Raw genomic sequence first — 24,801 nt, 5'->3', positions numbered from 1 at the left:
ATTCTATGAAACAACACAAAGGTCGAACGGGACTGTGCATGGGGTATTTGTTGTTAACGTCAATGTATAAACCTGGGCATGAGAAGGCCAACTGTGACGGTTAAGACGTTTGATAGAACTCTTTGTATTCAATAACAGACATAAAGGCGGATAATATAATCTTTGTGTATTTGGGGTGGGCGTTGACAGACAACCCTAGGAGCTCAAGCACATAAACTGTAACGCGTCAACAGGTACAGGCGGGACTCGTCTTATTTCCTGCTCTGGATTAAAACATCACTGTGCAATGTCAGCTTTAAGATCGAATTCAAGGTCAATGTATGGATGCTGTAACCAGTGAGAGCAAGGATGCAACACAGAGTGCGTATTTAGATATGTGAAAACACGGTCGGCGTTTCGTATCAATATGTTGATGAGTAGACGAGAAAGAAAACAGTGGATGTTCGGGGGATTTCTGTTTCTGGTCGTGCTACTGAATCTCACAGGCCCAGCTCTTTTGTACTTCCAGACTAAAGCACGGGGCAGTATAGACTATGACGCCATCCAGGGTACAATCCTGTCTGATAAATTGAACTCAGCCACGTTCTCGTTTGAAGCTATCGAGAACAGGGCACTAGACGTGAAATCAGAAGTTAATAGAGCTCAAAAGAAGACGAGAGAAGACGATCCAGATAAACGACTAGGAGCACGTGACAAGAAGGTGAGCCCTAAATCAGCTGCTGGGAAGAGAGCAGGCGACAAATCCGAAGTTAAGGGACCTCCAGAAAGTGACAGGGGACATAATCCAAGAATAGCGATAGAGAAAGGACACGAACTCGAAGTGAAACATAAACAAGCTGCTGGGAAGGGAGTAGACGTAAAATCTTTCCGACAGAAACTTAGAGTTCCACAAGTAGAACCAATCGAGTTTGACGATGAAGCACTAGAAGGACTTCCTGAGGATAACGCTCCTGTAATAGTTGCGCTGAAGAAAAGGATAGAGGAGAATATCCCCGAAACTGAGGCTGATGTAGAAACAGATGTGGAGAATGAAGAGGCAGAAGAAGACAAGCGGGAAGATGTAGAAGTTTATCCCCGGAATGGCATACATGGTGATGATTACGCATTGTCAGGAACATTTGAGTATGACAGCGACTGGTTCCAAGCCGACGTTAACTTGGACGACGACGACGACAACAACGACGTGTATGCATTCTCCGCCCACTACGACGCCAGCGACGCTGTTGTCAGGGTCGTCGCCCTGACACCAACATTCCATTCTGTACCGCTATTTTGTAGATTCGAGAGCAAAGGACAGACACTCTTGTCTATCGAGGAAGGAATTGAAGTCAAAATGAAAGATCACCATGGAAAAAGGTATTTTTGAACTGTGTGGATGTGTGAATGTTGTTTCATGTCACAGGAATAGCGCAATACATGACGGCGACCTGTAAATAATCGATTACGTGCCAGGCAAACCAGTGATTGATAACCTGACCAAAGTTCTACTACCTGTAAAGACCCGGCTTAGAATTCCTCTTCGGCAACATGTACGTGTCGCAAGAGGCGATTAAGGGGATCGGGTGGTCAGGCTCGCTTACTTGGTTGATGTATGTCATCGTATCCCAATCATAATATTAGTATTAGTATAGTAAGTATCGTATTAGTTAAAAACCGCGTCAAAAAGCTGGCACATTGCTGGGTGCTGCGTTCAACAACTAAAAAAACAAAGAGAAAGGGATTCTTACCGTCGCCTGATTCCGGATCCTGTAACCGAGTTCGACGTTAAACAACAATTAAACAAACCACTATGTATTTCGGCCGGTCATCAAAACACTGAGGACTCTTGTCAACAGTCAATTGTGAGACGTTCATGCGAAGTTTAATTATTACGAGCAAAGACCGTCCGCATTTTTCGCAATATTATATATTCAGCGGCGCATTAATTTCAGCATTTACAGTAGTTCCCTTCTACTCGTATTAATGGAGCCAGCATGTATCTAATATCTGGCTGGCCTTGGCGGCTCTCGTAGCTCGACAGTGTGCCTGTATATTCACACAACATGCAGGCTGTTATAACATACCAGTAGGGCTGGGACGAGTCCAAATTTACTACCCGGGTACCCACCACCCTATTACCCGACCCTATCCGGGTACCCGCTGTAGATATTTAGAGATAGGTACAAACTGTCCGATTTGGAAAAGTTTGACCTTAGCCCTGGCAAAATGTATTAAGATACACGTGCAAAACGGTTTACTGCATGAAGTTTTATCTTTACGCAAACATATAAAAATCAGAAGGAATGGGTGCATTGTCAGAAAGAAATGGGAACATAAGTGACTTGTAGTGTAACCATAGAGTTTAAGATAATTTTTGTCATTAAACAATATATCACGTGACTAACCGGGTAGTCCTGTGGGTACCCGAGTCTTACTCAGGACCCATCCGACCCGAGTACCCGAGTTACACGCCCCAGCCTACATACCAGTATACGTAACTGTTATCTAACTACTGCATGCACTCAGATTCCCCTCTCCCGAATCATAACACAGACAGACATATATTATAAAACATCCAACGATCTATCTATACATCACCATCACTTAAACTGCTACAGGGTCGTTGAGGGCGGTCGGACAGCACAGCGGCGTGTTTCCTCGTCATCGATGTCGATGAGCCTGTTGTTAGACTCCTATAAGATTAAGTTTTCCTTCCTTGCTTGTGTCGTATGAATGTTCTTATCATTACTTGAGCTGAGTTGGATTTTAAACGCCGCTTTGAACAGTATTCATGTTATATCACGGCGTGACAGCTTGGCGTAGGAGGAACGCCCGAGGTGATGCCGGTCTTTTACCACTTTGGTGAAATCTACGAGCACCGGTATGACCCACGATCATAGGTTTCAGGCGTGCCCATGGGACACAACTCTGCACAGCGAATTGCGGCGCCCTAGACGACTTGACCATCCGTGGGTATTAAGGAAAACACACACATTTTATGTTGTGCATATTTATACTTGTGCGACGTAATTTATTATCGTGATTCATTTACTTTTCAGTTACACAGCCGCCGTCATTCTGTGCAAAGTCAACAAGGGAGGTCATCCAGCGAGATTAGCCGTTCTACAAGACAAAATCCAAACTCCAACAAAATACATGAAAGTGAATTACCCGAAGAAAGAGCACCATGCCTTCAGTGTCTGTGTGACGCCTTTCAGTCCAACTTATGGGGATGCTTACGAACTTGTTCAAAACACCGAGCTGGGTATTATACTGGGAGCAGAACATTTTACATTTTACGTCCAATCTGCATCTGGACCCGTCCCAACCTACCTGGACCGATATCAGGAAAGGGGGTTGGCAGAGGTGTTACCTTGGACCCCTCCTGTTGATGATGTTCACGGCTATGCCCAAATAGCTGCCATACAGGACTGCCTTTTTCGGAACAAAGCCACATCCGATTACATACTATTTCAAGACATCAATGAAGTATTTATGCCTCTAAAACATAAATCCTGGAAAGACCTTATCGAAGCTAAATTAAAAAACCAACATAAAGTGGCTGCCATTATCTTTCGAAAGAGTTTCTTTCCTTTGGCTGATGCTAAAGATTTAGAAGGACTCGAAGAATATGATATTCCTTTAGTTAAAAAGTATAAACTCTATGTCTTGTCCAATCCTTGGCGAGAATCCAAAGTGTGGAACGTGAAGATGAGATCTAAATTTATTGTTATTCCAAACAGAGTCGTTTCCCTTGGGATAGTTAATAACATCAGTAAGTTCAAGGACGGCTATACGTCCATCACCGTGGATGCACAGGAGGGTTTACTATATCAGTATCAAGGCCAGAAAGACGAAAGTAAACCCCTTGTTATGGATACCTCTGCAAGACGTTTTTCGGCGGATTTAATCGAAAGAGTTGCCGAATCATGGAACGGTTAAAAAAATAAAATGACAACACAACTTGCCGATCATAAAGAGAAAATAATAATAATAATAATACCGTGTAACCTCGTTTATCCGGAAACTTCATCTCCCGGACGATTACTGCTGGGAACGCATAAGTGACATTACTCCGTCCCCATGGTTCGTTAATTCAGACATTGCTTAATATGGACGACTTCATTTGGAAAGTTGCTGTTCGGATTATCAAGGTTCACAGTTTCGTGTTCAAAATACATTTTCATTCGTGACTTGTATTCGTGGATGCGTCAAGCATAAACACATCGTGCGGTGACGTGTTGCTTTGTGTGCAAGTGCCTCATCCTTGTATATTGAGATATTAGATATCGATATAGTGCTAGTCATTGTCGGTGCCCACGAAGTAGATTTTGTATCATAAAAGTCTAGCATGTAATGATGTTAACTCTCATATGATCCAAACATTTAGTAAAAGTGGCTTTTTAGTAGAGAAAATACCACTTTTGTCGTTACAACAGTGTTTATATCATGTTACCATAGCGACGCTGCAGCGTCAGTTTCCATGGAAATAAAGCCTCATTAGTTCCATTTTGATAAAGCGCAGATAATCAATACCCGTAGGAAATGCGAACAAGGGACATGTGATCTAACTGATTGTCCTTGTCTATCAACGCCAGCTTAATGAACAACGCCGTCGGCCATTGTTTCTCAGTATCGTGTATAATACCCTTCCTTATTATGCCAGCTGGTTGTTCTTGATATCACTTCAGATTCTGGCTTACTTCATCACCCCAGGGCACCCGTGACGACCCGGGTTAGAATTGGTCTACAAACACCCATGCATGTCGTAAGAGGCGACTAACGGGATCGGGTGGTCAGGGTCCGTGACTGTATGTCATCGTATCCCAATTGCGTAGACCGATGCTCATGGTGTTAATCACTGGATTGTCTTGCCCTGACTCGAGTATATGCAGACATATAGCTTGGAAATTGTTGAGTGCGGCGTTAAACAACAAACATTCCGGGACGAAGTAGATAATTTGTTCCGGATGCGTGTTGTTTTTCGATTATTTACAGGGTGTCGTGAATATATATACAATATTGATGACTCAGCTGTAACACAGCATTCACTCACATCTAATTCTGTTGATCAGAGAACATCACAAAATTCATATGTCAACAAGTAAGTGACGATAGTTTCAGGTCGCCATGGCAATATTCTGTCAACACTTTGCTACTCCAATATAGATGGAGCGTTTTCCCATCATCCGAAAGTTACTTGTGAAATAATCATATGTTTGTGTCATTTAGAAATGATTCAACAGCGAAAAGGCGGGATACGAGTCGCATTAAGACAATGTCGACTGGCGTTTGATCATCTCACACAACCTCTCACGTCTCGACAATAGTCTATCTTACAGACCCTCAAACAAATATATCCAATACAGCCTGTGCAAGTCTATAATGTTTGTCAAGACTAGATGACTTTAGCTTCAGGAAGATGAAGGAAGTCTCTTGGTCCCTCTTCATTCTGTTTTATACAACTTTAACAAGTGAACTGTTTTTTTTCTGTAAATTATGCTCATTTCAGAGACTAGATGTAAGTCTAGATGTTAGTCTAGATGTTTGTCTAGTCTCGACAAGGAAGTCGTCGGATACCGATAGCCCAGTGACTGTATTCATTATTTATAGCTGCTTTCAAAATCAAGCGGGTTGCGTGATGAAGTTGGTGAACTGGTTTAAGTAATTGGGCAGCCATATCGGAAGATAGAACAAGTATGACCTGTACCTGTTGTCAGATTCAGAATGTCACACTGCGCATGACCGTGACGACCCACTGCGCTCTTACAGGACTTCGTTCTCAAAGCTATTGTAGTTGTACGACAGCCGTAAGTTTGTTTATAGGAATTAACGACAGTCGCAACTCTAAGATCAATTTGTGAACCAGGTCTCCTAAATGACGTACAAACAACAAAATGTTATCGTGCTTCGTACATGAAGTAATTACGCTCCATTCATCGTCGGACAATGAAATTAACAATAGTATGTATGCAAAGGATATCAAACAAAGAGTCTATTAGATTTGCATTTACGTCTTAAGGGCTATCAATTTGATCTAATGAATTGTATTCACATTTTAACGCTGTTGGGTTTTCAACACAGGTCCGCGCATTGAGCCATAGACAATGCGGATACATAAGGTTCTAGAATTTCAGGAGATATTGTTGATATTTTTGCTATTCCAGCAGATAAGGTGTCATTATTGGGCATGACACGAAGGTATTATTGACCAAGGCTAACTGATACAGCTGTTTTTTATAGGTGTTGGGTGTGTTACACAACACAATCTGGCCATAGCTGTGATGTTCCTCGATGTCAGTCTATATAATTACCAAAACATTCTATAAAGCATAATGTTGTAAAAGTAAAATCGGCCATCTTGTGCATTATAACAGTGTCGATCACCAATAGGTAGTAATGTCTACTCCATATCTTATTGTCATTATAGGGGCTATAGGTAGCTTTCCTTGTTCAAATGGGCCACTTAAGGTTTGTGTTGAGCAATAAAGAAGAAAGAGCGTGTATTTTCTCTACTTGTTGACTGTGCGTGTTTGCACTAGGAATTACGCTTCAAACGTTCTAATGATACAATCTATGGGAAAGAAATGTTAAAACGCTAAGGAGTAACGTGTACGTACTATTTTGTGAGACTTTTGTAATTTGAGCTTTAAGTCAAAACTCCATTACTGTCGAAACATGAATGGAGGCTTCGCATGTATTGGATGAAGTTGGGTCCAATAATTTATATAATCACTTAATTAACAATTACATTCATAATTTACAGTTACAAACTCAAAAACGGATATACTGAAGCCAAACTGCGAAACAATATTCGATTATGCTGAAATAAATGCATACATATGGATACGCGCTGGCATAAACCATATCACATATGAACATAACATCGATATGGAATGTTTGCATTAAAAATCTAAGTTAATGTATTATTTCTTTTATAACTCTAGACATGAAATTAGAACAGTGGAATCTACAAAGCTTGTGTTCACACTTCGTGGGAACTGTTGGATATAATGATCTTCTCACACTCGACTATATGGCCCCGTGTTCCATGATTGATTTTTCTACTGATAACAATTAACCTGTTCAAGAACTTCGCGTGCCGTGGCCGCTTCGGTGGACATATTTCGCAACAACCTCTCTGGCAGAACTAGCAGACCAAAGAGAATATGATCAGATCGTGGATAGTATCAAATCGATAAAAATCGATGAATTTTGCAGGTTGAGCTGGAGCAAGGAGATTGGGTTATATTTGTTTAACAAAGATATCATTTATAATGTATTCGCGTGTCACCTTTCACCTACATGCTTGTGTGCTGTTTTCTGTCCTTGGAGGGTAGATCTAGTATTTATCCCCGTTACCTATAAAAAGTACGGGCTTCTCTTTAAACACATCAAACTGACACGCCAAGATAAAAATGATACTGTATTAAGGCGGCGTTAAACCCAACTCGCTCACTCGCTCACAAGCTACAGAAATGCCTTGCGATGACGGGTGCTTTCTGTTTATTCATCAAGAAAAATGATATTTACAGAATAAGTTAATAATGTTTTATTTATATAAATGTGAAGTTTTATATATTATAATTGAATTATTATGTACTGTGTAAATAGGAATTGTCTGAGGTTTCGTTGTCTTAAAGTACGCGGGTATTTGTAATGTCCATGATGGAAAGATTCATCTACTCATCCCTGTTATCTTTAGACCTCCGACTGATCACTCGACTCACCTCAATCTCCAGGTAATCTCGGCCAACCCAGGGAGGAATATATATTGGAAATGACGTTACTAGTTTCACTAGTTTACGTGATTATTACACAACACAATCTGGCGAGAGTCGCGATCCTTATATAAATATTGCTCGATATCAGATTGTAAACTAAATTTCTATTAAGCATAAAATTGTCAAATTAACATCGGTCATTTTGTTGTACAACTTACATGTTTAAGAACTATATGCGGATCGATCGGTCGGTGTGCGGTCTACAGTGCAATATCACTACGCCATCGCTACCCGAGGTATTTTGTAAATAATGGGGTGTGTCGAGTTGACCCGAATGGTTAGTGATGTAATAGTAAGGGATAGGGTTCATTAGTTATAAAAACCCAGGAATGGTATAATCCATTATAAACATTTTGTTTGTTTGTTTGTTGTTTTACGCCGCAATCAGCAATATTCCAGGTATATGACGGCGGTCTGTAAATAATCGAGTCTGGACCAGACAGTCCAGTGATTGACATCATGAGCATCTATCCACGAAATTGGGATAAGATGACATGCATCAACCAAGTCAACGAGCCTGACCACCCGATCCCGTTTTTCGCCTCTTACCGCAAGCGAAGTCGTCTTTTACGGCAAGCATGGGTTGCTAAAGACCTATTCTACCCCGAATTCACGGGTCTTATTTAGATGGGAATCATCGCAAGAATCACATGTGGATGTCGTCCTCGCCCAACATGACGATGATGTAGCTGTGGGGGCCCAGGGGCACAATAGGTCCCCAGTGACCCACGTTTGTCGTAAGAGCCTACCAAAATGAGGATCGGGTGGTCAGGCTCCGTGTATCATCATGCCCGATGGCGTGGATAGTTACTTACGCTTAGTCACTGGTGTGCCTGATCCAGACTCGATTTTTACAGCCAACATAGATATATTTGGAATATTGTTGACTGCGGCGTTACGCAGCATTCACTCAATGTTGATAAACCATTCGCGGGGAATCGAACATGGTGGTCGCTGAAACATGAAAGGTTATATACTTATTACATGAAATGTTGAAGGACACAAACAAAAATGTGCCAGATATTATACAAATCAGTTATATCAATTATGAAATCAAAATTTATGCGACCGTTACTTCTCACAACACTTCTAGCAATAATATTCATAAGGCACTCTGAATGATTATGATATGACGGATGAAACTAAAAAAGAAAACATTTCAGTTTTCCTTTTTATATAAAACGCTACCCTGAATACAGTCTGCAAGAGTATAACGCAAATGAATAAATTTTTTAATTAAGGTGTATTCCCACAACTTTGTACTATCAAACAACCATACATTCCCCTGCGAACATGCATGCAACAAAAGCTAAAAAAAGACATCTGTATATTCAAACAAAGCAAATACGCATACAAAAAACAAAAAAACCTTTGCATCAATACCGTCTTTAAGATTCATGAATAAATAATCACAACAAAGTTCAGGTGAATATATATCAGTCGAGCTGGCTTGGTTCAATATCGACGTCCATGTTGTTGTGACGTCACGGGCAGGTGAACCACGCCGGGTTGTGCTGAAGCGGATCCCAACACGACTCGCACGCTCCTCAATGTGCATTACCAGCCGATAAATAAGGATTTACTTACTGGACGAAGACACAGCTCAATATCACAGGTAGGTTTTCAGTATCATGTATGTGACAAAAGCTGCAAATAGGAACAACCTTCACGATGCGATTGATATAATATTAGCTGTGGCGAAAGCAGCTGCTGTTTTGTTTATCCTTAAATCAACGTAGAATAACATCTTGTTGCTGTAAGGGTAGAAACATTCTGTGATAGATAGATAGATAGATAGATAGATAGATAGATAGATAGATAGATAGATAGATAGATAGATAGATAGATAGATAGATAGATTATTTCAAATCTTCTTTAACAGTTTGTCAGAATGTGTTTGTAATATTTATGAGAATGTTTAATTTACGAGAATTAATAAAATACAAAGAAACAAAAACATTTATAGTTATAATTATAAAAAAAATACCTTAGGATGGTATACTTGGCAAATATTCGTTAGAATAAACTGATTTTGTAATTGTTCATATAGAATAGTGATAAATAGTTTTATAATTAGAAATATAACTATGCATTCCGAAATATTTGACCTTTTCTTTTATGTGGCTCGTATCGACATTAAAATTTTGAAATTGAATGAAATGAAGTTGTTTAATAATACAGGGAAGAAGGGTGGGTAAGACTGGAAATAGGCTGTAGAGTTCAAATATCTGTTGCATTTAATAATTCAGGTGTACATTACCATAGAAATATCAAACGTGCTTGGACTGCAGAACTATCATTAATATTCAAGCAATGAATACTCACATGAAATGTCGCGGAGTTACTATGTCATTTGTCGTTGATCATGGACAGTTCAGACGCTGTAACTATGGCAACCTTACCTTTTGAAAAATAACATCTAAAACAACGATTTTACTCTGTTATTACTAAAAACCTCGTCATTCTGGACATCCTTTAAGTGACATACCCCTTAACTATATATAGACAGTGGAACCCGTTGAAGGCGGACTTGACTAACAACTGATTTTTGTCATCACTTACGGTCCCGAATATACTTTGATGAATAATGATACACGTAGTTCCTTCAACCTAATGTTTATTTCATGTTTCTGTATCGCCTGCTATAATCATTTCTATATCTCCTGCTATAACCATTTCTATACCTCCTGCTATAATCATTCCTGTATCTCCCGCTATTATCATTCCTGTATCTCCTGCTATAACCATTCCTGTATCTCCTGCTTTAATAATTCCTGTATCTCCTGCTGTAATAATTCCTGTATCTCCTGCTTTAATAATTCCTGTATCTCCTGATTTAATAATTTCTATATCTCCTCCTATAATCATTCTATATCTCCTGCTATAATCATTTCTATATCTCCTGCTATAATCATTCCCGTATCTCCTGCTATAATCATTCCCGTATCTCCTGCTATAATCATTACTGTATCTCCTGATTTAATCATTTCTATATCTCCTGCTATAATCATTATTTTTCTCCTGATTTCATCATTCAATATCTCCTTCAATAATCATTTCTGCATCAACTTCAATAATCATTTCTACATCTTCTGCTTTGATCATTTCTACATCTCCTGCTAAAATCATTTTCATATCTCCTCCTATAATTATTCCTGTATCTCCTGCTTTTATCATTTCCATATCTCCCGCTATAGTCACTTCTATATCTCCTATAATCATTTCATTTTCTCCTGCTATAATCATTTCTATATCTCCCGCTATAATAATTTCTATGTCTCCTGCTATATTCATGTCTATATATCCCGCTATAATCATTTTTATGTCACCTGCTATAATCATTTCTTTTTCTCAAGCTTTAATCATTTCTATATATCCCAATGCTAATATATAATGCTAAAATCATTTCTATATATCCTGATATAATCATACTTGTATCTCCTGCTAAAATCATTTCCATATCTTCTTCTATAATCATTTGTATATATCCTGCTATAATCATACTTGTATCTCCTGCTAAAATCATTTCCATATCTTCTTCTATAATCATTTGTATATATCCTGCTATAATCATACCTGTATCTGCTGCTATAATCATTCTAATCCGGACCACTCTTTACACCGCACTGGACGGTAGGTTTTGCTGACTTGGGAGATTTTAAGGGGTTTCAGCCCGTGGGGATTTCGTGTCTGAATAGGTCCTTAACAACCTATGCCGGTTGTAAGAGGCGATGGAAATCGTTCAGGTGGTTAGGCTCGGTGTATTGGTTTCTATTCATCGTACCCCAACGGCATGGCTCGTTGCTGATAATATCATTCATTAGATTGTCTAGTTCAAACTTGATGGTATAAAGGTCGCCTTGATGTAGGCGTTGCTCATAATATCAGACACCAGTTGGATGGATTTGAGCCCGCCCTGATATATTGCAGAGTGCGGCGATAAACAACTAACAGTCTGTATTTCTTCATAATTACTCTTGGAATTCAACGTGAAAACACACAATAACGAGTCTGTGCTCGACTGTTATAGGTCAAATAATAGTAAAGAAACCCTCGAGTATTAGAGAATCCTCAAGTCTCTTAGTTTCTGACCTAGAGCTGAAGAGGATATAAGCGTGGAATTGGGGTGATTGTTAAATATATGCTCTGGCATTTGTAATAGACACTAGTCTGGTGCACGCAACATGATATGCATGAGATAAGCGGTCATGCTTAAAACATGTTCAGAACGTATGCATTGCCACACATGTCGTGTTATAAAAGCTGGACTATACGTGGAAACATTCAGTCACACAATGTATATCATGCATTGCAGGTAGACTGGAGAATCGATTTGTATGTTTTATATCAGCTGCTATAGGGATTGTGGTCTCTTAAGCATGTGCTTTGTAGGGTCTTTACATATGCTCCTTCAAACTGTCGAAAATATACCGTCATATAATTTGTTACCTCACGTCGCGATCAAGGGTTGAATAAGCGTCTGCTATCTCCTGTCAAAAAGTACTTCAGGGGGACTATGGTAATCAATAAAGGTACCTAAGTAAGTTATATAGTTTTTGGTCTTATCTCTAATTCTTGTTTGTTTTTCTTGCAACTCACTGCTCATACGGTTAGGCAGCGTTAACAATATATTCCGTTTCTCGTCCCATATTAATAAACAATGCCTAGGCTTGGTCACGCATTGTAACACCGGTACATTATTTAAGTCTGCTTTTTCAACATGCCACATCCGTGTGCGAAATACGCTGCAGTCGGAAAGCCCACGTTAAATCTCCCATATCAGTCAATCAGTCAGACATGCCTAGGTCTGGTTCACACATTGTAACACCGGTGCATTATTTAAGTCTGCTTTTTCAACATGCCTAGGCCTGGTCACACAATGAAATACCTGCACATGAAGTGCATAAAATATATAAAAATGCCCAACCCAAACCCCAACCCCAACCCCAACTCGAAACCAAAATTTACCAAACAATAAAAAAAACCCCCAAAAAACCCACAAACCAACAATCCAAAAATGAACCAAACAAAACATAGCAACAACAACATCGACTTACATTGACTTATACATGAATATATTATAATACATTTTGGGGATAACACTGTTCCTTCAAAAGGAGTGTCAGCACTATATGGAACAATGGCAAACGGTGTATGGTCGAGTAAGCTGTGATATTAATGTATAATCTTTAGTGTATTTCTTGTAAAGGGACACTGGGATCGGGCAATTTGGCACCCCCAGCAATTATTATAAACTGAGTCGTTATAAGTCGTGGAAACACTACTTTGGTTATCTGCATATCTCATTATGTGATCAATTTCAGTCTAGCCGTTATTGATAACCACGATTAGACGGAAGAAAATATCTTTTAAACACAGGTCACTAGTCGAACTGTGATGGGACACGAACACTAATGCGAGCGAACACAGTAGTTAAGGGAGAGAACTCTTTATTATGGTTTTTAAAATGGCCAATAGGAGCCTCTGCACAAACAAAAGTTTTGTTTGTTGTTTAACGCCACACTCGGCCTCTAAATAATCACTTCTAGACCAGACAATGAAGCGATTGATATTATGAGCAACAATTCACGTCGTCGGGGTACAATGACACGCAGTCAACTAAATCACCGAACCTATCACTTCGGTAACCTCTTACGACACGCATAGGCTGTTGATGATCACTTCAACTCGAGATCACGCAGGGGTCTAAACACAATGACGAGACATCTTAACCTAGACTGGAACGGCTTCCAGACAATGGTGTACAGTCCCTATTTAATAAATAGCTGTTGTGTAATTGGATCTGTAATCACATACAGAATACCGACCTTGACGGTAGACACTAGGCTTCCATTAAGATACGTGTTACACAGATCAATGCACTCACGTTACTCGATGTCCAGGTGGACGAGATGACCCCTGGGGATTATCACACTTCAGTGATTTTCTGTATCAGAACATTTGGTGTTGGGTAAATGGAAGGCCTCATCCCCTCTACACACTCAGTAGGATCAGGAGACTACACAAAGATATATAGATCCCCTGGCAGGATCCTTAACCCATGACGACTTAATGTCAATATAAAAACAATAACCAAAGCCACATTAGCCACATGTTTTCCACTTGAACAGCGATTCGCTGTGCAGAGTTGCGTCCCTTGGGCACGCCAGAAACCTATGATTGTGGGTTCGAATCCCGGTTCGACCCGATTATGTTTCTAGGTTTGTCAGCACCATACCCGTGCTCGTGGGTTCACCGAAGTGATAAACGTCTGAGGCCTGCATCACTTCGGGCTTTCCTCCCACATTAAGCTGACAAGCCACGATATAACTGGAATACTGTTAAAAGCGGCGTTAAACCCAACTCCCTCACTCCACATGAACATGTGATTTCTACTACTAAAATATATATTTTTGATATGGACATTTGAGTGAGTGAGTATGGTTTTACGCCGCTTTTAGCAATATTCCAACAATATCACGGCGGGGGACACCAGAAATGGGCTTCACACATTGTACCCATGGCGGGAATCGAACCCGGGTCTTCGGCGTGACGAGCGAACGCTTTAACCACTAGGCTACCCGACCGCCCCGATATGGACATTTGATTGTGTCATACCTTTTCGCGAACACCTGGTGTCATCACTGATTTTCAGTGATCCATTCATATAATTTACGCCCAATGGAATCTGTTTCGACATGTAATCGAGATTATTCTCTGGCGTTGACGTCTTGAATTTACATACATATTATACATAATCATGCCTGTGTATCCTGGAATATTAGGAATAAGCGATGCAAAGTTATGCATCCTCTTTTATGCAATGTATAACATCTGCATTCTATAACTACCCTGGACCCATTCACCACAAAAGCTGTGTTTTGGGCCTGATTTGAAACAAGTGACTTTAATAATAGCGGTCCAATCAAATTGCACCCACGAGCGAGAGGAAATGTGTGTGAAGCTTCTAATGGACAGTTGAGAATGGTGACGTCACTTCCTAAACTAAGGCGGGTACGAGTGGCCGAGTCGTCTAAGGCGGAGCAATTCGCTGTGCAGTGTTGCGTTGCGTTGCGTTGCGTTGCGTTGCGTTGCTTTGCTTTGCTTTGCTTTGCTTTGCGTTGCGTTGCGTCTGAAAACTATGATTGTGGGTTCGAATGCCGTCACTGCTCGATTATGTTTCGTGGTTGTCAGCACCACACCCACGGGTCTCCGCACCGGGAACATTAGCCACTCGGTCTCGATATGCGTTCTGTCAACACATTCCTTTTCGAACTTTCTTCCCCGTCAACAACAAACATGGCTGCTGTCTTCTTAAACTTCACAATGTGAGCTCTAGGACGCATGCATCACTTCTGGCTATTCTCCCACATTAAGCTAACACTCCGTCATATAACTGGAATACTGTTCAGGGCGGCGTTAAACCCAATTCACTCCTTAAGGAAGCTATGAGTTTGAGCCGCAGGATATTTATCATCACAGAATGAATACTTAATACACGTGGTTATCGAGGATGACAGTTATGTAGCTTAAATATAATTCATTTGAAGCTTATTTCTAGGCAATACCATAGTGGTTTAAGATAAGTGAGGTGAGGTGAAATGGGGTTTAACGTCGCGTCCAAGATTATTGCACTTATATAGCGACGTGCATGCACGTGTATGTGTGTGTGTGTGTGTGTCTACTTGTACTAGTCCGGACTGATGCCGATTTATAGTGCTAGCACACTGAGATACCATGCCGCAGTTTAACATCAATACCCCACTCAGACACACTATACTGACTCCGAGCCGACCAGTCCTTGTTTTAGCCCCTTAATGCCGAGCGCCAGATAGGGTAACAACAAGTACCATCTTTTAACGTCTTTTGGTATGACGCGGCTTGGGATCGAACCCCGGATCCTTTGGCTCTCAGGGCGGACGCTCTACCATTAGACCACGGAGGCGGTCCGTTTAAGATAAGTAGTCACAAATGATACCAGTACTAATCTCTTACGACAGAAGGGATTAAAGTATATTTACGATCATTTTAGAGTAGCTGAGTGGACACGCACGTCTCAGTTATCTGTTCCAAGTATACATCTCGGTCGCTTATGTAGATATGACGGGACATAAAACAATTACTAATGATAGTGAAGATGTTATCACAACTGATTTAAACCTTCCAAAGTAAAGTTGTTTATATTATCTATATAATCCCTGTCGTCTAAGGCGCCGCGTTCCGCTGTGCGGAGTTGCGTCCCTTGGACACTCCCGGAACCGATAATTGTGGGTTCGAATCCCGGTTCGCCCCAATTACAGTATGTTTCCAGGTTCGGCAGTATCATGCCCATGCTCTCGGTTTTCTGCAATGTTGTAAACGTCTAAGATCTGCATCACATTTGGCTTTGACACGTGATATAACTGGACTATTGTTCGAAGCGGCGTTAAACCCAACTCTCTCACTAACTCACTCAAGTAAACTGAGTCCAAGTAGGTGTATGCAGTTACTTTGACCATACATGTTTACTATTCAATGTTTTGTAAGGTTGTCCAACTGTTTCGAGAAGCTGGAAAAGCCATAGCTAAAGTCCCCTTCGCCCTGCTGATGCCCTTTATGGTAAGTGTAATTCAAATATACAACTAAATAAAATAAAATCAACTTTACTCGGGAAGAAAATTAATTCATCTATAAGCAACTCCACTCTGGGAGGATGAAATATTATCTACAGGAAACTTTACTCTGGAAGGGTGAAATATAATTTACAAGCAACTTCACTTTGGAATGATAAAAAATTATCTATCAACAGGAAACTTTACTTTCGAATGATAAGGTATTGTCTATTAACAACTTTACGTTGGAATGTTAAAATATTATCTACAAGCAACTTGACTTTCGAATGATAAAATATTATCAACAAGCCACTTGACTTTCGAATAATAAGATATTATCTATAAGCAACTGAACTTTGAAATGATAAAATATTATCAACAAGCAACTTTACTGTGGAATGATAAGGTATTGTCTATAAGCAACTTGACTTTGGAATGATAAAATATTATCAACAAGCAACTTTACTGGAAGGATAAAATCAGCCATGCAACTGTGTTCAAAGAATCGCACAAATAAACCCATATATCATGAGACTGTTGCTCTGAAACATCAATATCAAATGCTACATCTCAAACTATCAACAAGGACGCCATACACACTAACCATAACGAGTGTAGTTAATTACACCCCCTACTGTTTCGTATAGCTAGAGGTGTTAATTACACTTCAGACTTATTCTATCAATGCCTTGGATCGTAGCCACTGACACGTCGCCCGTTATTATCATTGCCCTCCGCTGGTATCACTCATTGAGCATTGTGAGTCATTGTGACATGACTCTACATATTCTACATTGTCTGCCGGGTACATACCCAGCTTAAAACTATAAGCCATGCAGAGCTGCCCTAGTGGTGGTCCGTCCTGTTTGAACGTGTGTAGTGTGATATACCACAGGGCGTCAAGAAGTGACTGTCGGTAAGTTGACGTGTTGTTTCTGATGCTTATAATTTTGTATCACATATGTAGATATTTTGCAGTCACAATTTCTGTCTGATAGTTGATGAACAGACATATCCCGCCTGACAGTTGTCATTTTTTAGTAAACCTTTTGGTCGCAAGCAGTATCAATTCTTGTATTGAGCAATTTCTATTCTCATTCTTCAGCTACATGTCTAATCATGCAATCTTGTAAATGCCTCTTGTTCACTGTTAGACACATGTACGTTCAAAAATACATCCTGTAATACCAGCAAAGCATCTGGCCTGTCCGGTCATGCTATTCAGATATGAAAGACACGCCAGTACCATACATGTTGGTTAATACATGAAGATTTCAAGAGATATTAGAGGTTCGACGCACAAACGAACATACTGGCATGTTGTGTGAATCGAAGCTCGTGAACGCATCACATGTGACGTCATAGATCCATGACTCGAGATGCACCATTTATCTTGCGCAGGATTAGGGTGTGAACATTTGAAATCACGTGCAGTATATCGTGATAAGAATAAAGACTCTCTGTGGTAACACTTGACTGATTGTAAGTTTTGTCATTAAATGGTACATATTGGAACCATCTCATCTTAACGTACATACTTTTCTATATGTTCCTGTGGTTCGCGTTTCTTTTGGCGGTGACTATATATCTCCTCCAGCCAGGTGAACATTTGTTAGCTCATTAAAATCAAAGCTGATTCAATACCTGATCTGACAAATCGACCACGTCACGGGAACCCTACGCGAACCTTGACCGGAGTAAAAGATCTGATTTAATGATATTGTAACATTTGTTGTTCAGTAGAGTTTTTGAGAACATAGCGGTTGGATGTAACAAAGACACGTATATAGCGAACCTGTGAAATAACACCCAAACTTATTCTTCTTCTACAATACTATAGTTCAATATTTCGCCATAAACGGAGTGTATTACATAAGAATCAATATAAATCGACACGCACGGAGTGTATTACATATGAATCAATATAGATCGACACGTGCCAAGTGTATTACATAAGAATCAATATAGATTGACACACACGGAGTGTATTACACGAGAATCAATATAGATCGACACACACGGAGTGAATTACATGAGAATCAATATATATCGACACATCACGGAGTGAATTACATAAGAATTAATATAGATCGACACACATGGAGTGTATTAAATGAGATTTAATATAGATCGACACACGGAATGTATTACATAAGAATCAATATAGATCGACACACAGAGTGTATTACATGAAATCGATATAGATCGACACACACGGAGTGTATTACATAAGAATCAATACAGATCGACACACACTGAGTGCATCAAATGAGAATCAATATAGGTCGACACGCACGGAGTGTATAACATGAGAATCAATATAAATCGACACACACGGAGTGTATTACATGAGAATCAATATAGATAGACACACACGGAGTGTATTACATGAGAATCAATATAGATCGACACACACGGAGTGTATTAAATGAGAATCAATATAGGTCGACACGCACGGAGTGTATAACGTAAGAATCAATATAAATCGACACACACGGAGGGTATTACATAAGAATCAATATAGATAGACACACACGGAGTGTATTAAATGAGAATCAATATAGATCGACACACACGGAGTGTATTAAATGAGAATCAATATAGGTCGACACGCACGGAGTGTATAACATAAGAATCAATATAAATCGACAGACACGGAGGGTATTACATAAGAATCAATATAGATAGACACACACGGAGTGTATTACATAAGAATCAATATAGATCGACACACACTGAGTGCATTAAATGAGAATCGATATAGATCGACACGCACGGAGTGTATAACATAAGAATCAATATAATTCGACACACACGGAGTGTATTACATGAGAATCAATATAGATAGACACACACGGAGTGTATTAAATGAGAATCAATATAGATCGACACACACGAGGAGTGTATTAAATGAGAATCAATATAGATCGACACATACGGAGTGTTTAAAATGAGAATCAATATATATCGACACACACGGAGTGAATTACATAAGAATAAATATAGATCGACACACACGGAGTGTATTACATGAGAATCAATATAGATCGACACATGCGGAGTGTATTACATAAGAATCAATATAGATCGACACCCATGGAGTGTATTAAATGAGAATTAATATAGATCGACACACGGAATGTATTACATAAGAATCAATATAGATCGACACACGGAGTGTATTACATGAAATCAATATAGATCGACACACACGGAGTGTATTTCATAAGAATCAATATAGATCGACACACACGGAGTGTTTTATATGAGAATAAATATTGATCAACACACACGGAATCTATTACATAAGAATCAATATAGATCGACACACACGGAGAGTATTACATGAGAATCAATATAGATCGACACACATGGAGTGTATTAAATGAGAATTAATATAGATCGACACACGGAATGTATTACATGAGAATCAATATAGATCGACACACAGAGTGTATTACATGAAATCAATATAGATCGACACACACGGAGTGTATTTCATAAGAATCAATATAGATAGACACGCACGGAGTGTTTTATATGAGAATAAATATTGATCAACACACACGGAATGTATTATATAAGAATCAATATAGATCGACACACACGGAGTGTATTACATAAGAATTAATATAGATCGACACGGACAGAGTGTTTTACATAAGATTCAATATAGATCGACACACACGGAGTGACTTACTTGAGAATCAATATAGATCGACACACACGGAGTGTATTACATAAGAATCAATATAGATCGACACACACGGAGTGTTTTACATAAGATTCAATATAGATCGACACACACGGAGTGTATTACATGAGAATCAATATAGATCGACACACACGGAGTGTATTAAATGAGAATCAATATAGATCGACACACACGGAGTGAATTACTTGAGAATCAATATAGATTGACACACGCGGAGTGTATTAAATGAGAATCAATATAGATCGACACACACGGGGTGTATAACATAAACATCACTTTAATGACCAAGTAACATTTTTGCAACGTCAAAATCCACAGTATACCAGTTTGTTTGTTTGTTTGTTTGTTTGTTTAGTACTATACGCCATAAATATTCTGGTGTCCCCCGCCGTGATATTGCTGGAATAGCAGTGTAAATTGATACTTATTCATATTTAAAATTCAAATCAGTTACAAGAAAAATGGAAACGACAAATAACGAAAGATTGACATGTGCATCTTTTTCATGATGACATAAAGTAGATGAGGACATCCTGTCATCTATTCGTTCAAACAGATTACCTTACCTTACCAACAACAACACACTCACACCGCACTACTTCTATTGTGTATGTTTCTTTGTCACAACGAAGCAATAAAATAACCTTGTTTGAACGAGATAGCACTACATGTCAGCACGTCCCAAGAACGCCGAGCCCCGAATCAGGTTGTGTTCAAACACATATCGAAACCAATCGCTATATCAGCGAAATTTATGATGCCATAAAGCTAACATAATGGTAATTGACCACGCGTGACCAGAATTGATTAGGAATATAGATTTGTCAATGACAGACAAGGCAATAATTAAGGTAGCGAATCGGCCAGAGGTCACAGCACTAGCGGGTTTTATAATAATAGATTACACCTGTTATTACTACGAATATACTACGAATATATTGCAATTTGTTTATCGGAAAATCTTAATCAATAATTTAATAAAATCAATATACCTTTCGTGAACTATGACCGACGAACGATGGTACTACTTAATTTCGTTTATCCGACATACTCGTTAATCCGACATAATCATATGCAACCAACCATGTCGGATTAACGGGACTTGACTGTAATTCAATTCACTTCAATTAGTTCCATAACAGTTTCATATGATTGAATTTATCATAATTCAGTAATTCACTAGGTTCAGATTTAAGTATTTCCATTGATTTTTCCATAGTGAACGAATATTCTATTCATGCGCTTCCTTGTAATAAAATGTAAACTGGCGTGAACCTCACTGTCTACAGAATACCTTCAGCAAAAAATGCCGTGAAAGGAAAACAATAAAAACCGGTCATCTTGCCCTATTGTTGTATGCGATTACACCTACACTGGTGAACAAACCACGTATCAGCAGTGTTACTCTCATTGTCAGTATATCTCCAGGCTGTGGACCGATGTTGCAAATGTCCGGAAACAACAAACACAATACGTTACAGTTGAGAGGTGTTTCGTGGGATTTGTTCCCGAGAATGCTAGAAACAATTTTTTTATGATTTTGTCCATAGGTCTGTAAACAATCGGGGACACGTGGGGTCCAGTCCTCTAAGGCGCCGCGATTCGCTGTGCAGAGTTGCGTCCCTTGGGCACGCCAGAAACCTATGATTGAGGGTTCGAATCCCGGTTCGCCCCAATTATGTTTCTAGGTTTATCACCACCATACCCGTGCTCGTGGGTTTCACCGAAGTGGTAAACTTTAAGACCTGCATCACTTCGGGCTTTCCTCCCACATTAAGCTGACAAGCCGCGATATAACTGGAATACTATTAAAAGCGGCGTTAAACCCAACTCACCCACTCATTCACTCACTGTAAACAATCGCCTACTAGACATAGTGGATATTCTGAAAAGATAATGTGCTAGGAATCCAAAAACAATGTTTGTCTCATCATTTCAGATAAAATATTTTGTCTAAAACAAAATTCCCAGGCCACAGAATTATAATCTTGAAGATGCGTAAAATGTATTGTGGGTGACTTGAGTGAGTTAGGTTTAACGCCGCTTTTAACAGTATTACAGTTATATCACGGCGTGTCAGCTTATTTATTTATAGACATGTAGCTATTTCATTTTTATATTACATATAAAAAGAATTGTTTGGGTCTTCCTATTTCAAAGATGCGTCATTCCCATGATATAACAGTTTGATAGATGCTGAACCATTCCAATTAAAAGTCGACACCTTCGACATCTTCACTACTAGAAATGATTAATTAATAATGTAATATGTGACTTTATTAAGAATAAATGTTTACTGCTTAAATGACATTGACCTAAACACTGAAAACGCGTCAATCCGAATATACATTTTCAGTAAAATCGTCCTATATAAACGAATCATGGGTATTAAGTAAGGTACGACATGTAAAGACCGTATCCGTTCAGAAGGCGACACGTGGATTCACTGAATACAAACGCTTGGAAACAGTTAAGCACCGCTTACTATATATTCGCTTACTATATAAATTTAGCCGAGTTATTAACGCGTCCATTCGTCACGCCGAGAACCCGGGTTCGATTCCCATCATGGGTACACTGTGTGAAGACTATTTCTGGTGTCCCCCGCAGTGATATTGCTGGAATATTGCTAAAAGTGGCGTAAAACAATACTCACTCACTCACTCATTCGCTCATGTAAGCGTATTCTGTAAAAGGTTTCTTTTGTTTTTCACAAAGTGATATACTTATATTGAAATACCACAACTAAAATCGATTATCCGATGACAATGTAATAGTTTACTAGTAATTTGAATACCCTTTCAGCTGATTCTACTGTTTATGTACATCATATGACTCGGTACTTGTAATCCTCTTGAGAATATTTCCATATTTCCTTCTTCATATTTTCAGAACAACGTGTTTGTATTGTTATCAATCGTGTAGTTGTCCAATTTTCGTTCATAAACGTTGATACTACTTAAGTTCGTTTTTCATACAAATTCGTTAATCCGACATAATCACTTGTAACCAACCGCGACTTGACCGTAGTGCTCTGGTACCAACATTTCAACAGGTATGGTGACATTTTTAGAAGTGTATTACAACAAGCTCAAGAACAATGTGATATGTGAATAGTTTCAAAACAAAGATGGAACTTCGGGAAATATTAAAATAAATAAGGGTTGTTTTTAATGTTCTATCAGAGAGACAGACGCACAGAAACACAGAGACACACAGTCAGACAGACAATGTATTTCAGTAACTGGCCACCGGCCTGTTGTGCATTAATATAGCATGATAACTCACGCAGATGAACAGGTGAATAGTTTTGCCCAATCATCGCGGCATTACCTAAACTGTCGTGTTTGCAGGTTACGAAACTGGATACCCATGTGTGTGTTAAACGTGAAACGTGAAACGTGAGAAAGAATAACCGGATAATACGAGTTGCAGCCATTGGTCACATACAACCAATCGAAGAAGCTTTGCCGTGGCTAGCCACACACACGTGACGTAAATCTTCTTTGTCATGAATACAAGATTGTCCCAGAACGACGGCCTGAACCTTTGTCACACAGTTATGGAGATGCTTAAGGCAGAGTAGCCGTCACATATAGATAGTATTTGCGTGAGAACATCTGAACGGAAATGTTGTCATTGACGTTTTATGTATATTATTGAGTTAGTGAGTATGTCCTATTTTTTTTGCAATATTCGAGCAATATATGGGCGGAGGACACCAGAAATGGGCTTCACACATTGTACCCATGTGGGCAATCGAACCCGGGACTTCGGTGCGACGAGCGAACCCTTTAACCACCAGGCTACCACATCGCCCCGTTTTATATTAGTCATAGATATATACATATATATAAACTGAACAAAAAATCATGAATATTTTGGGAAATCTTTTTTTGTAGTGAAGACTGAACACACAACTTCCTAAAAATATCCCCAAATCTATTCATGATCCCCTACTTTTTTTTCAGTATATAAGGCCCAATCACTAATATGACATCTTCAGCTTACTCTGGATATTTTATCTCTGGTTCAATTCCCTAAGTTGGGACAATGTATATAATCATGTTAAACGAAGGCGTTAAGCCGAACGTTAACGTATTAACACACTCAATCATAATGGGTACAGGCAAAACAATATGCTATCTTTTTAAGGCCATGAGAAAACGTAGTTCAAAACTTTTTCTTTTCCCAAATGTTGGATAGTCGTCGTACTATACATTTACTATACTTAACCGTTCGTACCGAATTATTCTTGTCTAGCATGTTAATCAAGGTATTTAACAGTTTGTGAAAGACAAATCTTGTGGCAAGATTTTCCAGGTAACCAGTGAGTATTACTGACGTTCTTTCAAGGATATAACACGTGTACTGTCAAAGTGCATTAGTTTTCGAAGATTGAAACGATTTCGACCCGGTTCTAAAAAAAGTGTTGAATGAGATTTCCGTGAACTCGCGTCAGTGCACGTGCAACATTTAAAACAACGTCTGAAGTAGTATTAGGGACGCCATGTATCGGGCTGCCATAAAATAGAGAGTCCACTTCAAGTAGCTAATAAATTAAACCAAGGAGTGGGTTTATAGTGTAACGTCACATCGGTATTATCTCAGTCATGAAGTACCAATGTTCAAAGGAGAACAGTGGATTATGGTAAGATTTGATAACGTCAAACATAACATGTCATTGCGTTTCCCGGAGACGCCTACAGTCTCGTGTTGCGGTAACTATGAG

At 39.2% G+C, this 24,801-nt stretch overlaps 2 protein-coding genes across 3 annotated transcripts in view; both read left to right on the top strand.

Moving 5' to 3' along the window:
- Positions 1 to 230: 230 nt before the first annotated feature.
- Positions 231 to 6,442, top strand: LOC139478888 (beta-1,4-galactosyltransferase galt-1-like). Its single transcript, XM_071261563.1, has 2 exons — positions 231 to 1,356; positions 3,039 to 6,442. The coding sequence occupies exons 1-2, from the start codon at positions 407 to 409 to the stop codon at positions 3,919 to 3,921; spliced, it is 1,833 nt and encodes a 610-aa protein (XP_071117664.1). The 5' UTR covers positions 231 to 406; the 3' UTR covers positions 3,922 to 6,442.
- A 2,850-nt stretch (positions 6,443 to 9,292) lies between these two features.
- Positions 9,293 to 24,801, top strand: part of LOC139478973 (choline transporter-like protein 1) — a 38,977-nt gene continuing 23,468 nt past the window's right edge. Inside the window, exon 1 of one of the 2 annotated variants that reach the window (XM_071261692.1) lies at positions 9,293 to 9,378. The gene's annotated coding sequence lies outside the window, so the exon portion shown is untranslated. Of the gene's footprint in view, positions 9,379 to 17,211; positions 17,271 to 24,801 lie in introns of those variants that run through there. The other variant, XM_071261693.1, reaches the window with a different exon arrangement.

The sequence above is a fragment of the Haliotis cracherodii genome, unplaced genomic scaffold (assembly GCF_022045235.1).
Source record: "Haliotis cracherodii isolate W230 unplaced genomic scaffold, xgHalCrac1.p SCAF_4, whole genome shotgun sequence".
NCBI classification, from domain to species: domain Eukaryota; kingdom Metazoa; phylum Mollusca; class Gastropoda; order Lepetellida; family Haliotidae; genus Haliotis; species Haliotis cracherodii.
Note: the sequence above shows the minus strand (reverse complement) of the source record. Positions and strands in the feature narration are given on the sequence as shown.